Raw genomic sequence first — 15,272 nt, 5'->3', positions numbered from 1 at the left:
ATGAAACATCATATCTGTTTGCTTGGAAATATTCGCAGAGTACCCACAGCAGGGAGAAACCAACGCCGCTCCACTGTCCCATCTGACAGAAGCGACCATTGCTGCGGAGCGGTAGCAAGCGCCACCTCTCCGATTCCCTTTCTGATCTCAGAAATGGTTCTTACCACAGTCTGGTTTACACAGGATTCAAATAAGTGTCATGCCTTTCGTTTGTTTTTGTGCATCCCATTTTGTTTTCTTTTTAACCACAATCCCTTCCCATTTGTGTGTGTATGCACATGAAAAACTGTGTAGGAGCATGCCAAGGCCAGAGGTCTCTGCTGCATGTCTTCTGATATGCCAGCTATGAATTATTGTCATAAAATGTAATCAAGCTTCAAACAAGCAGTTTATCAGAAATAGAAGTAATAATAATAATTTTAAAAAGCCAAACATGCTGGGCGGTGGTGGCACAAGCCTTTAATCCCAGCACTTGGGAGGCAGAGACAAGTGGATCTCTGTGAGTTCAAGGCCAGCCTGTTCTACAAGAGCTAGTTCCAAGACAGGCTCCAAAGCCACAGAGAAACCCTGTCTCGAAAAAACAAAAAACAAAAAACAAAACAAAACAAAAAAGCCAAACATGATATGGGGATGCAATCATAGAGCATTGGGGACTCCTTAGGTCAAATGACCCAGTATCTTTCAGCATAAATGGCAGTGAAGACGGGAGCTTCACTCTGTAAAGTGCTTGCCTCTTAAGCATGAGGACCCAAGTTATGTGAAAGCCAGGCTTGGCAGTGCACACCCATAATTCCATTGCTGGAAGAGCAGAGACAGGAGGATCCCTGGAGCTCACTGACTAGTCAGTCAGGACAGCGAGTTTCAAATAAGTAAAAAATAGAAAGAAATTGGGGGTGTATCTCAATGAGAAAGGAGGCCTAGATTCAACCCCAGGGCCACACCCACACACACCCACACACACACACGCACGCATGCACACAGACAAACAGGCACACACAGACAGATTCTCTCTCTCTGTGTCTCTCTCTCTCTTTCTCAACTGCATCAGTTTTTACTCCCCACACCCTTAAATTGTAGAGGTTAGGTGATGGATCAGAAATTCAATAGCAGTATCACAACAGACTCTTCCTTGTGGGGATGGTGCAGGAGACAGAGAGAAGCTGCACTTAGAGAAAGCAGGTAGTTTGTTTGCTTCCCTGAAAATTGAAAATGTTTGTCCTGGCCTGGTGTGTCCCCTTCTACAGAAGGTAGCCAGGACCCGTGCAGATCAGAGAAAGTCAGGACACATTGTTGGAGGCAAGCGGAGGGACTGGCAAAAGAGGATTAAAAAAAAAAGAAAAAAAAAAAAACCTGACCTGAGGACCCCCTGACAGCTAAATTGGCAACCGCCTCTGTCTGCATGAGCCACAGCTAAACAAGGCAGCAGTGGGGAGCTGAGATTTGTCTCCACTGGAGGCCAGCGTGTGAGGGTTCTGCCAGTTGTTTGGTTTGCTGTGTGAAAGTGTATTATTCTCTGTCCCATACGCTTGCTCTATTTCTCACTCATTTCCAAGAGGGAATTCAGATCTAGACTCGGGCTTCTGTGACTCTGGGTGTGTTGGGGGCCAGAGCCAGCTTCTCTGCAGATGTCCTGTCCGTATATGGCAGCCTTTGGGAGTAAGGATGTCACAGGCAAGATGAACCGCGGTGGCCAGATGGAATCCTATGGAAGTGACTAGCTGGATATGGGTTTCTCCCTAAAGAAAAGTGGCCTTCAAACTTTCCCCATGCTGATAATCATAGAATCGCCAGCATCATTTTTAGTGCTTTTTAATATAGTGGTACATGCCCATTACTGTCAGATGCAATGTGCCTTTTTGTTTTCCTTAATTTCGCTTTTTTCCCTCCCTCTTCCAAGTCCCAGAAGAAGAGAGCGGGAAGCCTTTCCAGTGTCCAATATGTGGCTTGGTTATAAAAAGGAAGAGTTATTGGAAGCGGCACATGGTGATACACACAGGTTTAAAAAGCCACCAGTGTCCGCTCTGTCCATTCCGCTGTGCTCGCAAGGACAATCTCAAATCCCACATGAAGGTAAGGCATTTGTGGATGGGGATGGCGGGCCACTTCCTGTGGTGGGGCAGGTCCAGCACTCGCACTGGGTTGTGAGGAGAAGGGAGAGATGTAACACAAATAATAAAAACCCAGAGACAGAAACTGGGGTGCAACCTGAAGGTCAGAAAAGAGAATAGTCAAGCCACTGGCTCTTGATCTCAGTATGAAAATGGGGAACCTGCCTCCAGGAAACCTCAGAATGAGAATGTATCTGAGACTGTCTCCTCCCATCTTATAATCCTCTCTAGTTCTGGGATTAAGGGTTTGCACTACTACCGCCTGGTTTCTGTGGCAAGCTAGTGTGATTACTGGGACTAAAGGTGTGTATCATTGCTGCCTGGGCTGTGAGGCTGGCCAGTGTGGCTGTTTTACTCTCTGATCTTCAGGCAAGCTTTATTTATTAAAATGCAAATGAAATGCCACTACAGAGAGCTTCTTCCTTAAGGAGGACCCTTGGTCTTAGGATCAGGTTCTTGAGACCGTCAGTGTTTGAACTAGCACATCTTGGGGTGACACCGAACTTCCAAGGACATTTTTTCTTTTTCTTTTCCTTTTTTTTTTTGGTTTGGTTTGTTTTTGTTTTTGTTTTTGTTTTTGTTTTTTTCCAAGACAAGGGTTTTCTGTGTAGCCCTGTCTGTCCTGGAACTCACTCTGGCTTCAAACTCAGAGATCTGCCTGTCTCTGTCTCCCAAATGCTGGGATTAAAGGCGTGCAGAACCACCGCCCGGCTTTCATCATTTTCAATGTCGTATTAAAAACAGTTGTGAGGTCTGGGGAGGGCTCAGCAGTTAATCACTTGACAGGTTAGCATGAGACCAAGTTCCAGTCCTCTGAAACCACTGTAAGTGGTGGGTAGAGGGTAGCTTATTCCTTGTAATCCTACCCTCAAAAAACGAAGACAGAATTTTCCAGAGCAAGCTGGATAGATAAGACCAGCCATATCAGTTCTCTGGTTTGATTGAAGAACCTTGCTTCAGTGAATAAGGTAGATGAGTGATCAAGGATCCTGACCTCAGTCTAGGGCTTCCACATGCAAGTGTACACACGTGCACATGTTTGTGTAAACATGCGCATGTGCACCCATAACATGCAAACACACACATATACACACACGAACACCACACACATGAAACACGGAAAACAAAGAAAGCAAGAGAACTCATTGGGAAGCTCATACCTGTCATACTCTTGTAGAGAACTGGCTAGAATCCGCGCTCAGAAATGAGGGGAAGTTGGCAATATAGAAATAACTCTTTTGTACTGGGGTTTTCTTACCGCTTCGGGGATGGGGGGGGCACTCATGAGGTCACAAGAGCTTGAAGCCTTGAATTTGACAAAGACCTGAGTTGAAATCCTCCCAGCACTGTGCTAGCCAAAGTGCTTGCATGGGCAAGTCACCGCCAGGCTCTCAGTTTTCCCTTCTATGAAATGGGAGGAGCAGATACAGCAGATGCCCTTAGTTCAAGGAGTCAGCCATAGCAAAGCGCCTAGCCTGAGGTGTTGGGAATGATCACCTGGCGTCTTAGTACTGTACCTATAACTCCCAGTGTGACTTAGACATGCCATCATGTGTAAGGTGTCTCTTCTCTGGGTAAGTCTAATGGGGATTTGTTTATGTCGAAGCCTTGCATTTGAATCTTTCTGCATGCATCAGCCATTGCTCAGAACTGAAGTCTGGGAAGTGCAGGCTCACAAAATTTCTGTTCGCTACAGTAAATAGCTTAGCAGATTTTTTAAAAGAGTAAATCCATGATGTAATTTGTTTTCTATCATTTGCCTTTTTCTCCTGGGGTCAGCAGCTAGCTCTGTATCTTCAGAATTCATTTAAGTAGTTCTGGTTGACTGAATTTTACGGAGACTACTTAGTTATTATCACAGCTCTCCTCTTCCTCGCTCACCTCCTCTCTAGGTAAAGCCTCACACTTTAAACCTGTAGCATCGAGACTTCAAAAGGAAGCCCTTTTAAACCTAGCACCTGCCTTAGTGACTGGATCCTAAGCTGTGTTTAGAAATCAGGTCTGGTGAATTTCAAGCTTCAGTGAGCAGAAAACTTGCATCTACCCTGACACCTTGTAAACTTGGTTTCAGCTCAGGGTCACTTAAAACAACCTATTTATAAACCCATGGAAAAAGGCTGGGTTTCAATAGCAGGCACCGCTGACCCCGGTGCCACGGGGAGATGAGCCGGAGCCTTCATGACAGAGGCCGACGGCCACGACAGTGCTGCAGATGAGAGCTGCCTGGGCTCGGCGGGTCGTGGGGTCCTGAGTGCTTTCAGAACAAATCAATAACCACTACAATAAAGCGGTTGTGTGATATCGCTACTTTATTCAAACTCATGGTGTCCTAACCTGTTGAGCTATGACTCCTTTTGATAGGAACTGTGAGAAGCATTTATGCAAGTTTAATTTTATCAAAGGCATATTTCTTCTCCCGTCTCTCCTCCTCCTGTTGCCTTAAAACATTATTTTAATAGAATATAATTTAACTTTGCAAAATTTGGCAAGTATTTTCCCCATAGAAATGTTGTGGTGTGATCTTATGCACGCACATATTCTGTTTTTTTTTTTTTTAAAACCGGGGCTGCAGATGTGGGGAATTTTTCTAAAATGAATTTTATCTGAGAAGTAGGGAAGTCTAGCTAAAGGTTAAGATATGACTTTAGCTTAGTGAGAGTCCATGACGTAAGACTTGTAACCATTTAGTAGTATGGTTGAGACCCTCTAAACCTCTGTTGCCACGAACAGAGAAAACAAACATGGTCTTTCTCACTGGATAAGAGTTAAATGAGATCGTTCATGTAGAGCCTTGATATAGAGCCCGGTGTGGAGAAGCAACTGTCAGTAAATATAGCCAACGTGGTTAGAGTTGTCCAAAAGCCATCTGAAAATACATTAACGTTTACATTTAGGGAAAATGAATGAAATGCTACAAGAAATTACTCCAAAATAAGTTTTATGGCTTGCTTCTTTTTATGATCTCCCTTTAGTACTGAGAATTTACAAAAACTGATACAAAGAATATGAAATTGGCCATTTATCTCATCCTGCAGAAGTAGCCATTATCTTCAGGATATATAATCTCCCATATTGATTATATTGGTTTATGTCAGAAAAACAGAGATTCCACTTTATTTGTTCAACAAATTCAGTACTTACTGTGTTCCTATGCAGGCCTAGGAACTATACACATATATAAATTTGCAAGCCTGTATTTTCTCCATGATTTATTGTGCAAACGTCTTTATGACCAGCTGCATGAGTGTTGTGATCCAGCTGCCCTCACTCCCCCTGACCGGCAGGGGAACTTCCTTGTGGTCTGACAAGGATGTTTGTGTTCTTTCTGGCCGGTGGGTCTCCACAGAAGGAGTAGAGGTGTAAAAGGTTGCTGGACAAAATAAAGGTTGCTGTTCTTCCACCTGAGAAGAAGCCTCCGTGTCTCAATCCCGGCACCCCCCCGCCAGTCTTGGCTATCCAGGCTGCGCTGGCCGCGGCACATGAGGAATTGGAAAATGCCTCCAGCTTCCTCAGGGTGACTTAGATCTCATGAGGTCTGCTGCAGCTTTGCCCGATGAGCAACCACACAGGAATCGTATGTGAGGGTCACAGCTTAAACTGCATGGAAAAGGCAAAGAGCAGCAAAGATGGAGAGCACCAGCGAAGCCATGGAAGGGACCTGGACCAGCGGCCACACTTGGGTTCTGACCTTCCGAGTCCGAGGTCACCATTCTGAGAGCTGGGGCCACTCATAAGACCCTCACCTGCCGAGCCTGGTCTCCTAGGAGGTTGGATATAGATACTCTCCGGAATTTCTCCAAGTCTTGAAATACTTTAGCCCAAGTATCCCACATCTATTTACCCAGGAGGTGGCCTTGATATCACTTCACCTGGTCCAGTGAGCATATTGTGCTGTGAGCCAGCATTTCCTCTCGCTAGAGGTCCAAGAGGGACTTCAGAGCATGCGTTGGGATAAAGGGAATCAGAATTGTAACAGAAAAGCCCTCTTCTGTCAGAAGAAGAGGGTTTGTTGCCGCTGGTGGTAGGTTCAGTGCTTCCTTCAAAGGCCACATGTAAGCCAAATTTCAGGTGGGAAGGTGTGTCTCAAATAAATTAGTGCCAAAGTGAATCCAATCCTGTTTTCCCTTTCATTTCACACTGCTTTCCCTAAAGCTAAGCACTCCAAGACCAGGTTGAGGTGGCAAAGGAGCCTCAAGAAATCTTCCATGCAGCGCCTCTTTCCAGTGTTCCCTCTCCCCTTGATTTTGGAACCCGGGCTCTTATCTGCGCCATTTCTTCTTCTGTGAATTTTGGAGCGTCTGTTCTTGGATTAGCTCCTATCTGGGGTCAGTAGATGTGAGCACACTTCTGAAATGGAATCTGCCCTGTGGCACCAGGCTCAGGGACCTGGAAGCTTCCTGCCTGGTGACCTTTACCACCTGGCTCTGGGCATGCCTGTGTTGTTACCTGCAGGAGCCCTTGAGACTGTGACCTGAGATCTCCAAGGGGCCTCTTCCTAAGTGACCTGGGCTGTGGAGTTGATGGGGGAGTTTCTGGATCCTGTGAGAACGGAAGGCTCAGTGCCCGGTGAAGAGGGGGAAGGGGCTCTAAGGCAGGAAGGATAAGTGGGTTCCTCACCTCTGCCCTCTGCTGGGGCACGGGAGACGCCTCTCAAGGGGCAGGACTTTGTCACAAGTGCATTTAAGCTTTTATGGTTGCTTCTGTTGAGAAACATAGGATTCAGGGGCCCAGAATATCTTTTGTTGTTTTTTGCAGAAAGCCACAGTGGGGTGCTGTGGCAGCGGGATCTCACGATTAACTTTTAATTTCTTTGCTTTTGTTGGTCACTTAATATTATTTAAAGTGTGTTTTGGCTGGTGAAGAATGCTTTTGGATTTCATTCAGAAGGCATAAACAGCTGTAGTAAAACTTGCTCTCTTGGAAACGAGACCTAAGCAAAGTGGCCAGGTGATGCAGAAATTGAACAAATGAGCCTTTAGCTTCACTGAGACCCAGGTTCAAATCCCACTCAAGTCACCCCTGACCTATGGAGCGTCAGTTTTGTTTTGAGTGCCAATTGCTTACGTTCTTGGTCTGTCCAGAGCACACGACTCCCCCAAATTATTTGGCATAGATCTCCACCATTGGCAGCTGCTCCTCGAGGGAGGGCTGGTCCTGAGATAGCAGGCTGTAGCAGGTCAGTGCTGAAGCACGTTGGCGAGATGAATGGGGAAGTCACAAGTTTATGAACACCTGCCAGCTCGAAGCCTGGCTCGGGCCAATGCAATGATTTTCTCACTTTTTCAGGCACTAAATTTGGTAGTGACAGGAAGACAGAAAAGTTTCTCTCCGTTTTTTCAGGTCCTGGGTGTAGACAGGTTTGGAGCTGTGTGCATAAGGCTGTCCCAGCTCTGCACGCAGACATCCTCTAGACCTTATGGCGACATTTGACCTGGGCATCCTCCTACCCACAGGGGGTTTCTCCTGTTTTCCTTTCTTCATATAGAACTGGGTTCTAGATACTTCTTGGGGCTGGGGGAATTCCATTTCTCCTTCTGTGAAGCCTAAATACCCTGGAGACATTTTTTTTTTTTGCCTCCATTGTGTTGGCAAAGCAGCAGTCTCTGGATTGGTGTCCCAAGAATGTCATGAAAGGTTATGTCATTTTGACCCCTGACTGCTGATTACATCAGTTCGCAAGGTCTATCAAGTGATCATGTGACTAGCTTATTAGAAAGCATCTACCCAAGACTGTCAGGATGGAGTCCTAACCTCCACAGGCCCACTGTGTGTTTCAGGAGTGACTTTACTTTATCCAGTGCACCGTCGTGAACAGACTCTCTGGTGAGTCTCTTCCCTGGCCTGTCTGGGGTGCAGGACTCACTGGTGAACGCATGGCCACAGACAGGCATTTTCCGTAAGATCATGGCGACCAGTTCAACTCTCCTTCTCCTCCGGCAGGTTCACCAGCACCAGGACCGGGGAGAGACCTTTCAGTGCCAGCTGTGCCCTTTCACCTCCTCACGCCACTTCAGCTTGAAACTGCACATGCGTTGTCATCAGCACTTCCTGAGGACAGAGGCCAAGGTGAAGGAGGAGATCCCAGACCCAGATGTCAAGGGATCTCCCCACCTCAGTGACAGTGGCTGCCTGGGGCAGCCGAGGGAAGGAGGAGGGACAGAGCTAGTGGGGACCGTGATGACGTCTAATACTCCAGAGAGGACTGGCCAGGGTGGGGCTGGCATGGCACCTTTGCTGGTGAAGGAGGAACCCAAGGAAGATAACGGCCTGCCCGCCTCCTTTACCCTGAATGCTACCGACAGGCCCGCCAACCACACAAAGCTGAAAGACCCCTCCGAGTTTGTGTCCAACAGTGCAGCAGCATTGTTCAGCCAGGACATCTCGGTTAAGATGGCCTCCGATTTTCTCATGAAGCTGTCAGGTACTGGCCACAGGGTTGTTCTCTCTTTGCTCCTCTGTACCATAAGACTACAGGGCTAGACGATTTCAAGGTTCCTGGAGCTCCAATACTTCATACGCTGATATATTTTCTTTTTCCGTTCCTCTTTCCCTTTATCCCACCCCTTCCTTTTTTTTATATTTTGTTTTGTGATTCTTTGAAAGCAGGCTTACTTCCGGAAACAATAGGGATTGCCCCTACTCCTGCCCGGATTTGGGCTCTTACTTGGGGGCACTTGGTGTGGAGGGGGTAATCTATGTGTGTGTCTTTTGCTTCCTGCAACCTTGGGTCTTTAGTTGGCCTGCCTGCTTTGCGCCGCTGTCTCTGAAGTGTGCATCTCCCTTTTTGATACTCAGGGTCTGTACTGTTGTAATCGCAAAGCTTTTTGAAGATCATATACAGAAGTTTACCATGGGGGAATTGCAGACTTTTCTCAGACAAAGGTGCACGGTTACCCTGAGTTTCTTGGGATCTTTGTATTAGGGTAAAACATCCCTAGGATGTCCCGGTTGAGACATGTTTGTGCTGTGCCTTTTAGTGGCATTAACATTTACCTTGTTGTGTAATCTCTGGAAATATGTCACGCTCTCAAACTGTATCATTAAAGGACAGAGTTCCTGCCAGCCCGCTGCTCAGCCTCCACTAACCACTATTTTACCTTCTGCCTTTATGAACTTGACCGTTCTAAGATCCCCAGGAAAGTAGAATTTAAGAAAAAATTTCAGACATCCTTCTCAGCTGCCCTCATGCCCTTTGAATGGAGGCTGATGTATAGGTTATAATAATAAGTCTTGCTAATAGACATTGTTTTTCGTCGCCAGCACATTGTGTATGTTTTCTCCTCAGCGACTTTGATGAACTGGCGATGCTGCGCTGGGTGGAGCGTTGCTGGATGTTTGTCTTACACTCCTGGAGCAGCAACACACACAGGCCTATGCTGGTTTTGAAAATGTGATTTTAAATTTTAAAGGCATTGTAGAGGGTGGAGAAAGGTCGGCTGAGAATGGGTTCTGTCTGTCAGTGAAGGTGGCAGTCCCCAGGATGATTTCCAAATGCCATTTCAGCTCTCTGGAGATTGACAATACCCTTTAAATGGAGAATAATTGGTCACCGCCTTCCTTTAAATGGACCATGCGTCGTATTTCACTAAATGTCATTGCCAGGTGAATGAGAGGCACAGCTTCACTCTGAAGTCCCTTTGCTCTGTGACACTTCAGTCGGGTCTTTTGGAATGTGCTTCCTCACCCTGACCTTTGCCCCTCAGCCATGGGAGACATGAGGTAGGGGCGACAGAGAAGGGAAGCGATGAAAAATGAAGCATTCAGGAAATGATCCAAGATGGAAGGGAGCAGGGGAGGCTGAAGGATGCACTGTGAGACTGAAGAAGATCCACTGCCTGGACCGGTCTCAGGCATCTGTTTCATCTGGCCCAGGTTCCCGGTCCTCGCCTTCTTGTCTCTCCTTTTTCATCTCAGCCTCAGGGAAAGCAGGATGCTACTTACTCAGACTTTTATATTTAAAATTTCACCAAAATATGAGGGAAATGGGCATTTCCCTTGGGCCTTCCGGATCCTTTAGGATGCCACTGTAGGGACCCAGGCATGGTGGTGATTGCCTACAATCCCAAGATCTGGAAGAAAGCCAGACTAGGTTGCATGAGACCCTGTCTCCCCAAACCATAACAACAATGAACAAACCAGGTTGTTACCCATGGGTTGCTGCTTTTCTGGGCTCTTACGGTGCAATCCCAGGAGAAGGAAGCCACATTCATTTAGCATAGCTTAGCATGATAGATGTTGCCTTCCTTAACAGACAAGAACAAACTGAGCAGGGGGTGCGTAGCATGTAGTAAGGTGGGGTCCTTTTCGTCAGGACCCAGATCCTTCTCAGGCTGCCTGGCAGGCTTGATCTTGGGCTGGAACACTGATGTCTGATACAGGGCTCCCGCTGGGTTTCTCTGAGCGGTAGCCCTTCCCACCCCACCAGACACCGGGAGGGCTGTGATTATTAGCTCCAGCGCGTCTCAGTGAGCATGAGCTTGGAACAGCAGAGGCAGAGGGAGAAGCAGTCTGTAGGCTGGGGTGGAGCATTCTGTGCCAAAGCCGTGTATATATAGTGGTCTGTTGTTTTCAGTTGTTGATGGGGGGCTGCTTATAGTTTGGCCATGGGAGAGTTTCCCGACTGATCAATTGGCATAAGAAAACAGATAGCAAAGGCACACTGTTTATGCAAAAGGCCCATGCAGCTATTTTATGGTGGCTTACTCGAGGTCCTGAAACCTGACTTGTATGCACTGTTACCTAGCAACCTGTTATAAAGTCACCAGGGAGTGAGATGCATCGGTAATTTTTTTGTGTGCATATTTGGATGTAAATGTAAACTTGGTGACTGTGGCACTGCTGCCCACGGGAGGAGAAGTTATGTTAAAAGGAAAGGAATGTGTTTTTCTGCAGATTCCCCCCACACTGACTGTGTGGTTGGTCTGGCCTGCTGCTGACTGCTGGGCTTGCTGTGTGCTCTACCTGGCTCTCTTAGTGGCTGCCATTCAGGAACACAATCCCAGGGAGCTATGGCTGAGTTTCTAGCTCTCCTTGCCCTCAAACGATGTGGCCTAGTGGTCAGCCCCAGGCCCTCTCACAATGACGCCATTGTTCCTGTACGGTTTCCCCTAGGGCTCTGTCCTTGCACCTGCTGGTACAATCGGGTGCAGCTGTTCCTGGGCACCCATTCTGGGAGTCTCTGTGTCCGTTCATGGTCTACAAAAACGGAGCACAGTTCAAGCGTGCAGACACTTACTTGTTTCCAAAGGAAAGAAAGAAAACCTCTGATGCTTTTTGCTCCTTTGGTTAATAAAATCAAGCGTAAAACTCACCGAATGGAGCCCCCTGAGGTTCACAATCACTGGGAAGGGTGCATTGCAGTTTTAAATACACACTAACCCAGTGGTTTTCAACCTGTGGGTCATGACCCCTTCAAGGGTCACATAACAGATATCCTGTATATCAGATATTTATGTTATGATTCATAACAGTAACAAAATTTTAGTTATGAAGTAGCAATGAAACAATTATATGGTTGGGGTCACCATAACATGAGGACCTGACTTAAAAGGGTCACAGCGTTAGGAGGGTTGAGGACTGGGCAACCCTCCCTCAATTTGGAGGTTTGCTGGTTATAGGCTTGTGAAATAAAATCCCTTCTCTGAACCTGCAGCTGTTTTCCCCGTGAAGCCTGACAGCTTCCCTCAGTCCTTGAGGACAGTGCTGTTCCCTAGATCCAGGCTTGCCATCAAGGTTGATTCAGCCCAACTGCTGACTTTCTGCATTGTTGGGGCAAAAATAATTTTGTAGACTCTCCTCTGGGTTTGGGCCTGGGAGGCAGGCCTTCAGGGCGGTAGCTCTTTCCTGGAAGCCAGAAGACTTACGCAAATTATTGGATAACAGGGTGGCCTACCCCTGGTCACATGACTGGGAGTGTTCCTCAGAGAGGTGCTTACCCAGGAAGCTACTGCTCCTGTTGACCCTGGGTCTGTCTCCTGTGGCCAGCAGCAGTTTGTAAGCTCCACGGCTAGCTAGCCCTACCTAGGGAGTTTCTGTAAAATACCAGAGCCCAAAAATGATGTTTTAATTAATTGGTCTGGGGTAGGCCCAGACATTGGTATTTTCCTTGCATTCCTCCGGCGATTCTAACAGGCAACCGGGACAAAGGTCAGCTGATAGGTGATAGACAGTGGGTACCATGGGCTGGAGACCCAACACAGTCCGGAGTTGGCTTGCCTCGCATGCACAAAGGCCCAGGTAGGATCTCCAGCACCACATAAACTGGAGATAGAGATGCAGGCCTGTCATAGGGAGGTGGAGGCCGGAGACTCAGTTTACTCCACAGCTGTATAGAGAATTAGAAACCAACCTGGACTACAAGAGGAGTATTTCAGACGAGCCAAACAATCCCCCAAACAAGCAAACCAACAACCCTAACTTGGTACTTGGTACAATGTTTTTCAGTATAGATCAGAATCTCTGAGTGTAGCTCAACTTTCATTTTATCTGAGCTCATGGAAAGACATGCTGCTGTAAATTGTGTCTGAGACACCACCTCATTATAGACCAAGGTTGCTATGAAGGGGGGGGGGCCTGTGTGAGTTGTGTTCATGAACCCTGTGGTTTTCTTCCAGAGGGCTCATGGCAAGACACATTGTCCAGACTGAGAATCCCCAAAGTAGACTGGGAGCTTCCAGATTCTGGGGATTTCAGTAAAGTGTTTAACCGAAGCCATGGGTTTAATTCCCCAGCACCGCTGTAGGAAGCTGGTGAAGGGGCACACGTTTGTAATCCCCGTGAGAAGGAGAGGGACAGGTGGGTCGCTGAGGTTCACTGGCCGGCCTGTCCTAAGTGTCAAGTGCCAAGTGCAGTGAGAGCCCTTGTCCTCAGACAACAAGGTGGATGGCTCCTAAAGGTTAACCTCTGCCCTGTGCATGTACCTCTGCACCCCACACCAACACATGTGCACAGGAACATGTGTCCACACAAAAGCTACGCGCATCCTCATCAGAGGACCAAACTACAAGTTCCTGCAATCGTCTTGCACCATCTTTTTTTCTCCAAGATGCCATTTTTCAAGATAGAAATTTAATTCTAACTCCCCAGATTATAACCAAGCAGCTAGTTGACAGAAACTTGGCACCTCCCTTGTTGGCAAGGGATATCTTTTTTGTCCCTGGCGTTCCAAAATAAAAGATATAAGTCATTTCAACTATTTTTAATCTAGAAACTGACAAAAAAAAGTTTGTGCTGTCTCCCGCATGCTATTAGCTCTATAAAATCGACACCAGAATACTTTTAGGTCGGAAAGATGGACCTTCTGAAAGACCGACTCACGCTCAGCCTCAGAGGCAGCTGTGGGTGAACAGGCGCTTGCTCAAGTGTTTCTGGCTTAGGGGCCTCGGCCGTAAAACAGTGCGAGTTTTCAAGTAGAAATGACAGATGCCCACAGACGTTCCTGTGCCATGCCTTGCTGTTTCCCAGAGGCCTTTGTTCTGAAACCTCCATCTATTGCTTACTATTTTGATGCATTTGGAAGTAACAATTGGGCTTATGTATAAATGTTAGCACTCCTGCTGGAGATAGCCAGCGGACCAAGCCATCCCCATAGCCTGGCGGCTCTGATGGCTGTCTCAGCCGCATCTTAACAAGTGGGCCTTCTTCCATGTAAATGCCAGTCTTGTGCCATTCACACCCCGAGACATCGGTGCTGGTAGCCAGGGACTCACACATCACCATGGGGGCATGGTTCCCTGACTGGACTGTTTGATAGTCGCTTTTCAGATTTGGTTTAGCCATTCTGTTCAGTTCTGCCTAGGCACTCTCAGGCCATGTGACTAAATTCCTCGTGTGAGCAGCTGCAGGAGGGTAGTGTATGAGTAGAGAGCATGAATGCCCTTTTGAAACTCTGGACTTTATTGAACTTGGTGATTCCTCTGAGGGGTGGGCAGAAGGCAGAGAGAGAGAGAGAGAGAGAGAGAGAGAGAGAGAGAGAGAGAGAGAGAGAGAGTGTCTTCCTTTTAATGACTTGCTAGTGCAGGGGACGGACGGACTTATACGCAAGCAGAGCCTGGAGCTGAAGTTTGTGTGGGTGGAGCCCGGGAGGCAGGAGGATTTCACTCACTGTTGCTGTATGTGTCTGTGGTGCTGACTTTTGCTGTATTGAGCTTCTTGGAGTCTCATAACTGCGTGATTATTGTTATCACTCCATTTTACAGATAGGAAACTGAGAAAGGCTTAAAGATCTTGTTCGTATTTACACAGCTAATAACTCCAGGCTGTGTACTTCCAGTGTTCCTGGGCCAAACGTGTCCATGCCCCGGACTGCAAAGTAAAGACGTCACCATCCAGGAAGTTGGCTCTGTTCTCGCCCTTGGCCAGCCTCTCCAACACAGTGCCTTCCCGTGACTCTTGTATGGCAGGCACCTTTGGAAATTGCATTAATTTTTTGTGTGGTACTGGGCATGAAACCAAGGGCCTTATGCATGCTAGGCAGCCTCCCTAGCACCAAGCCATACTCCAACCGTGGAAGTCGCATTACTATTTTAGGCTTCTACAGATAGAGTGGTAACAAGCCAGCTTACATTCCAGACCTTCCCTTGTCAGTCCCCAAACACGTTACAGCGGAAAGGTGAGGGCTGGCGTTTAGACATTTCTTCCCTCACTGTGCTGCGTAGGAATAGCTAGTTCTATGGTAGTCACCAGAATACTTTTTAAAAACGTATTATATTTTCTTTATTTGTTTTGAATGTGTGGAGTGGGGAGACACAGCATGAATGTGGAGATCAGGGGACAACGTACGGGAGCCAGTTGTTTCCGCCCTTCTGCCGTGGGGGCTCCAGGGATTGAGCTCAGTCGTCAGGCTCCTTGGCAAGTCTTGGTCCCAGAATAATGTTTCTCCTTGGTAGACCTTTGGGAAAATTTATCATGGATGATTGTATCCTTAACACGGAACCCCAGCCATTCCTTTCCTTCTGCTCCGTTGTTATTGTTGCCACTTCTACTGCTGGTGTAAGAGCATCACTAACCAGACGTGTTTTCTGGGAACCAGGCACGGTGCCAGCAGCCTCTTGCAGCGTCTCATTTAACCCCCTGCAGCACCAGAGGGCCAACACTAAACCTGTTCTAGAGACGAGAAAGCCGAGACTGGAAGAGTTCGGCTGTAAGAAACCCGAGCAAAGACTC

General features: G+C 47.3%; 1 protein-coding gene across 9 annotated transcripts in view; it reads left to right on the top strand.

Moving 5' to 3' along the window:
- The window catches only part of Znf827 (zinc finger protein 827), a 173,107-nt gene that overhangs the window by 40,334 nt on the left and 117,501 nt on the right, over positions 1-15,272 (top strand). For all 9 annotated transcript variants that reach the window (XR_015736017.1, XM_087900542.1, XM_087900540.1 and 6 more), the window contains exons 3-4: positions 1,898-2,070; positions 8,049-8,529. Coding sequence is in view for 8 of the 9 variants with exons in the window: in XM_087900542.1 (XP_087756668.1) it covers positions 1,898-2,070; positions 8,049-8,529 (654 nt within the window). In the remaining variant the exon portion in view is untranslated. The remainder of the gene's footprint in view (positions 1-1,897; positions 2,071-8,048; positions 8,530-15,272) is intronic.

This window comes from Myodes glareolus, chromosome 22 (assembly GCF_982192425.1).
Source record: "Myodes glareolus chromosome 22, mMyoGla1.1, whole genome shotgun sequence".
NCBI lineage: Eukaryota > Metazoa > Chordata > Mammalia > Rodentia > Cricetidae > Myodes > Myodes glareolus.
Note: the sequence above shows the minus strand (reverse complement) of the source record. Positions and strands in the feature narration are given on the sequence as shown.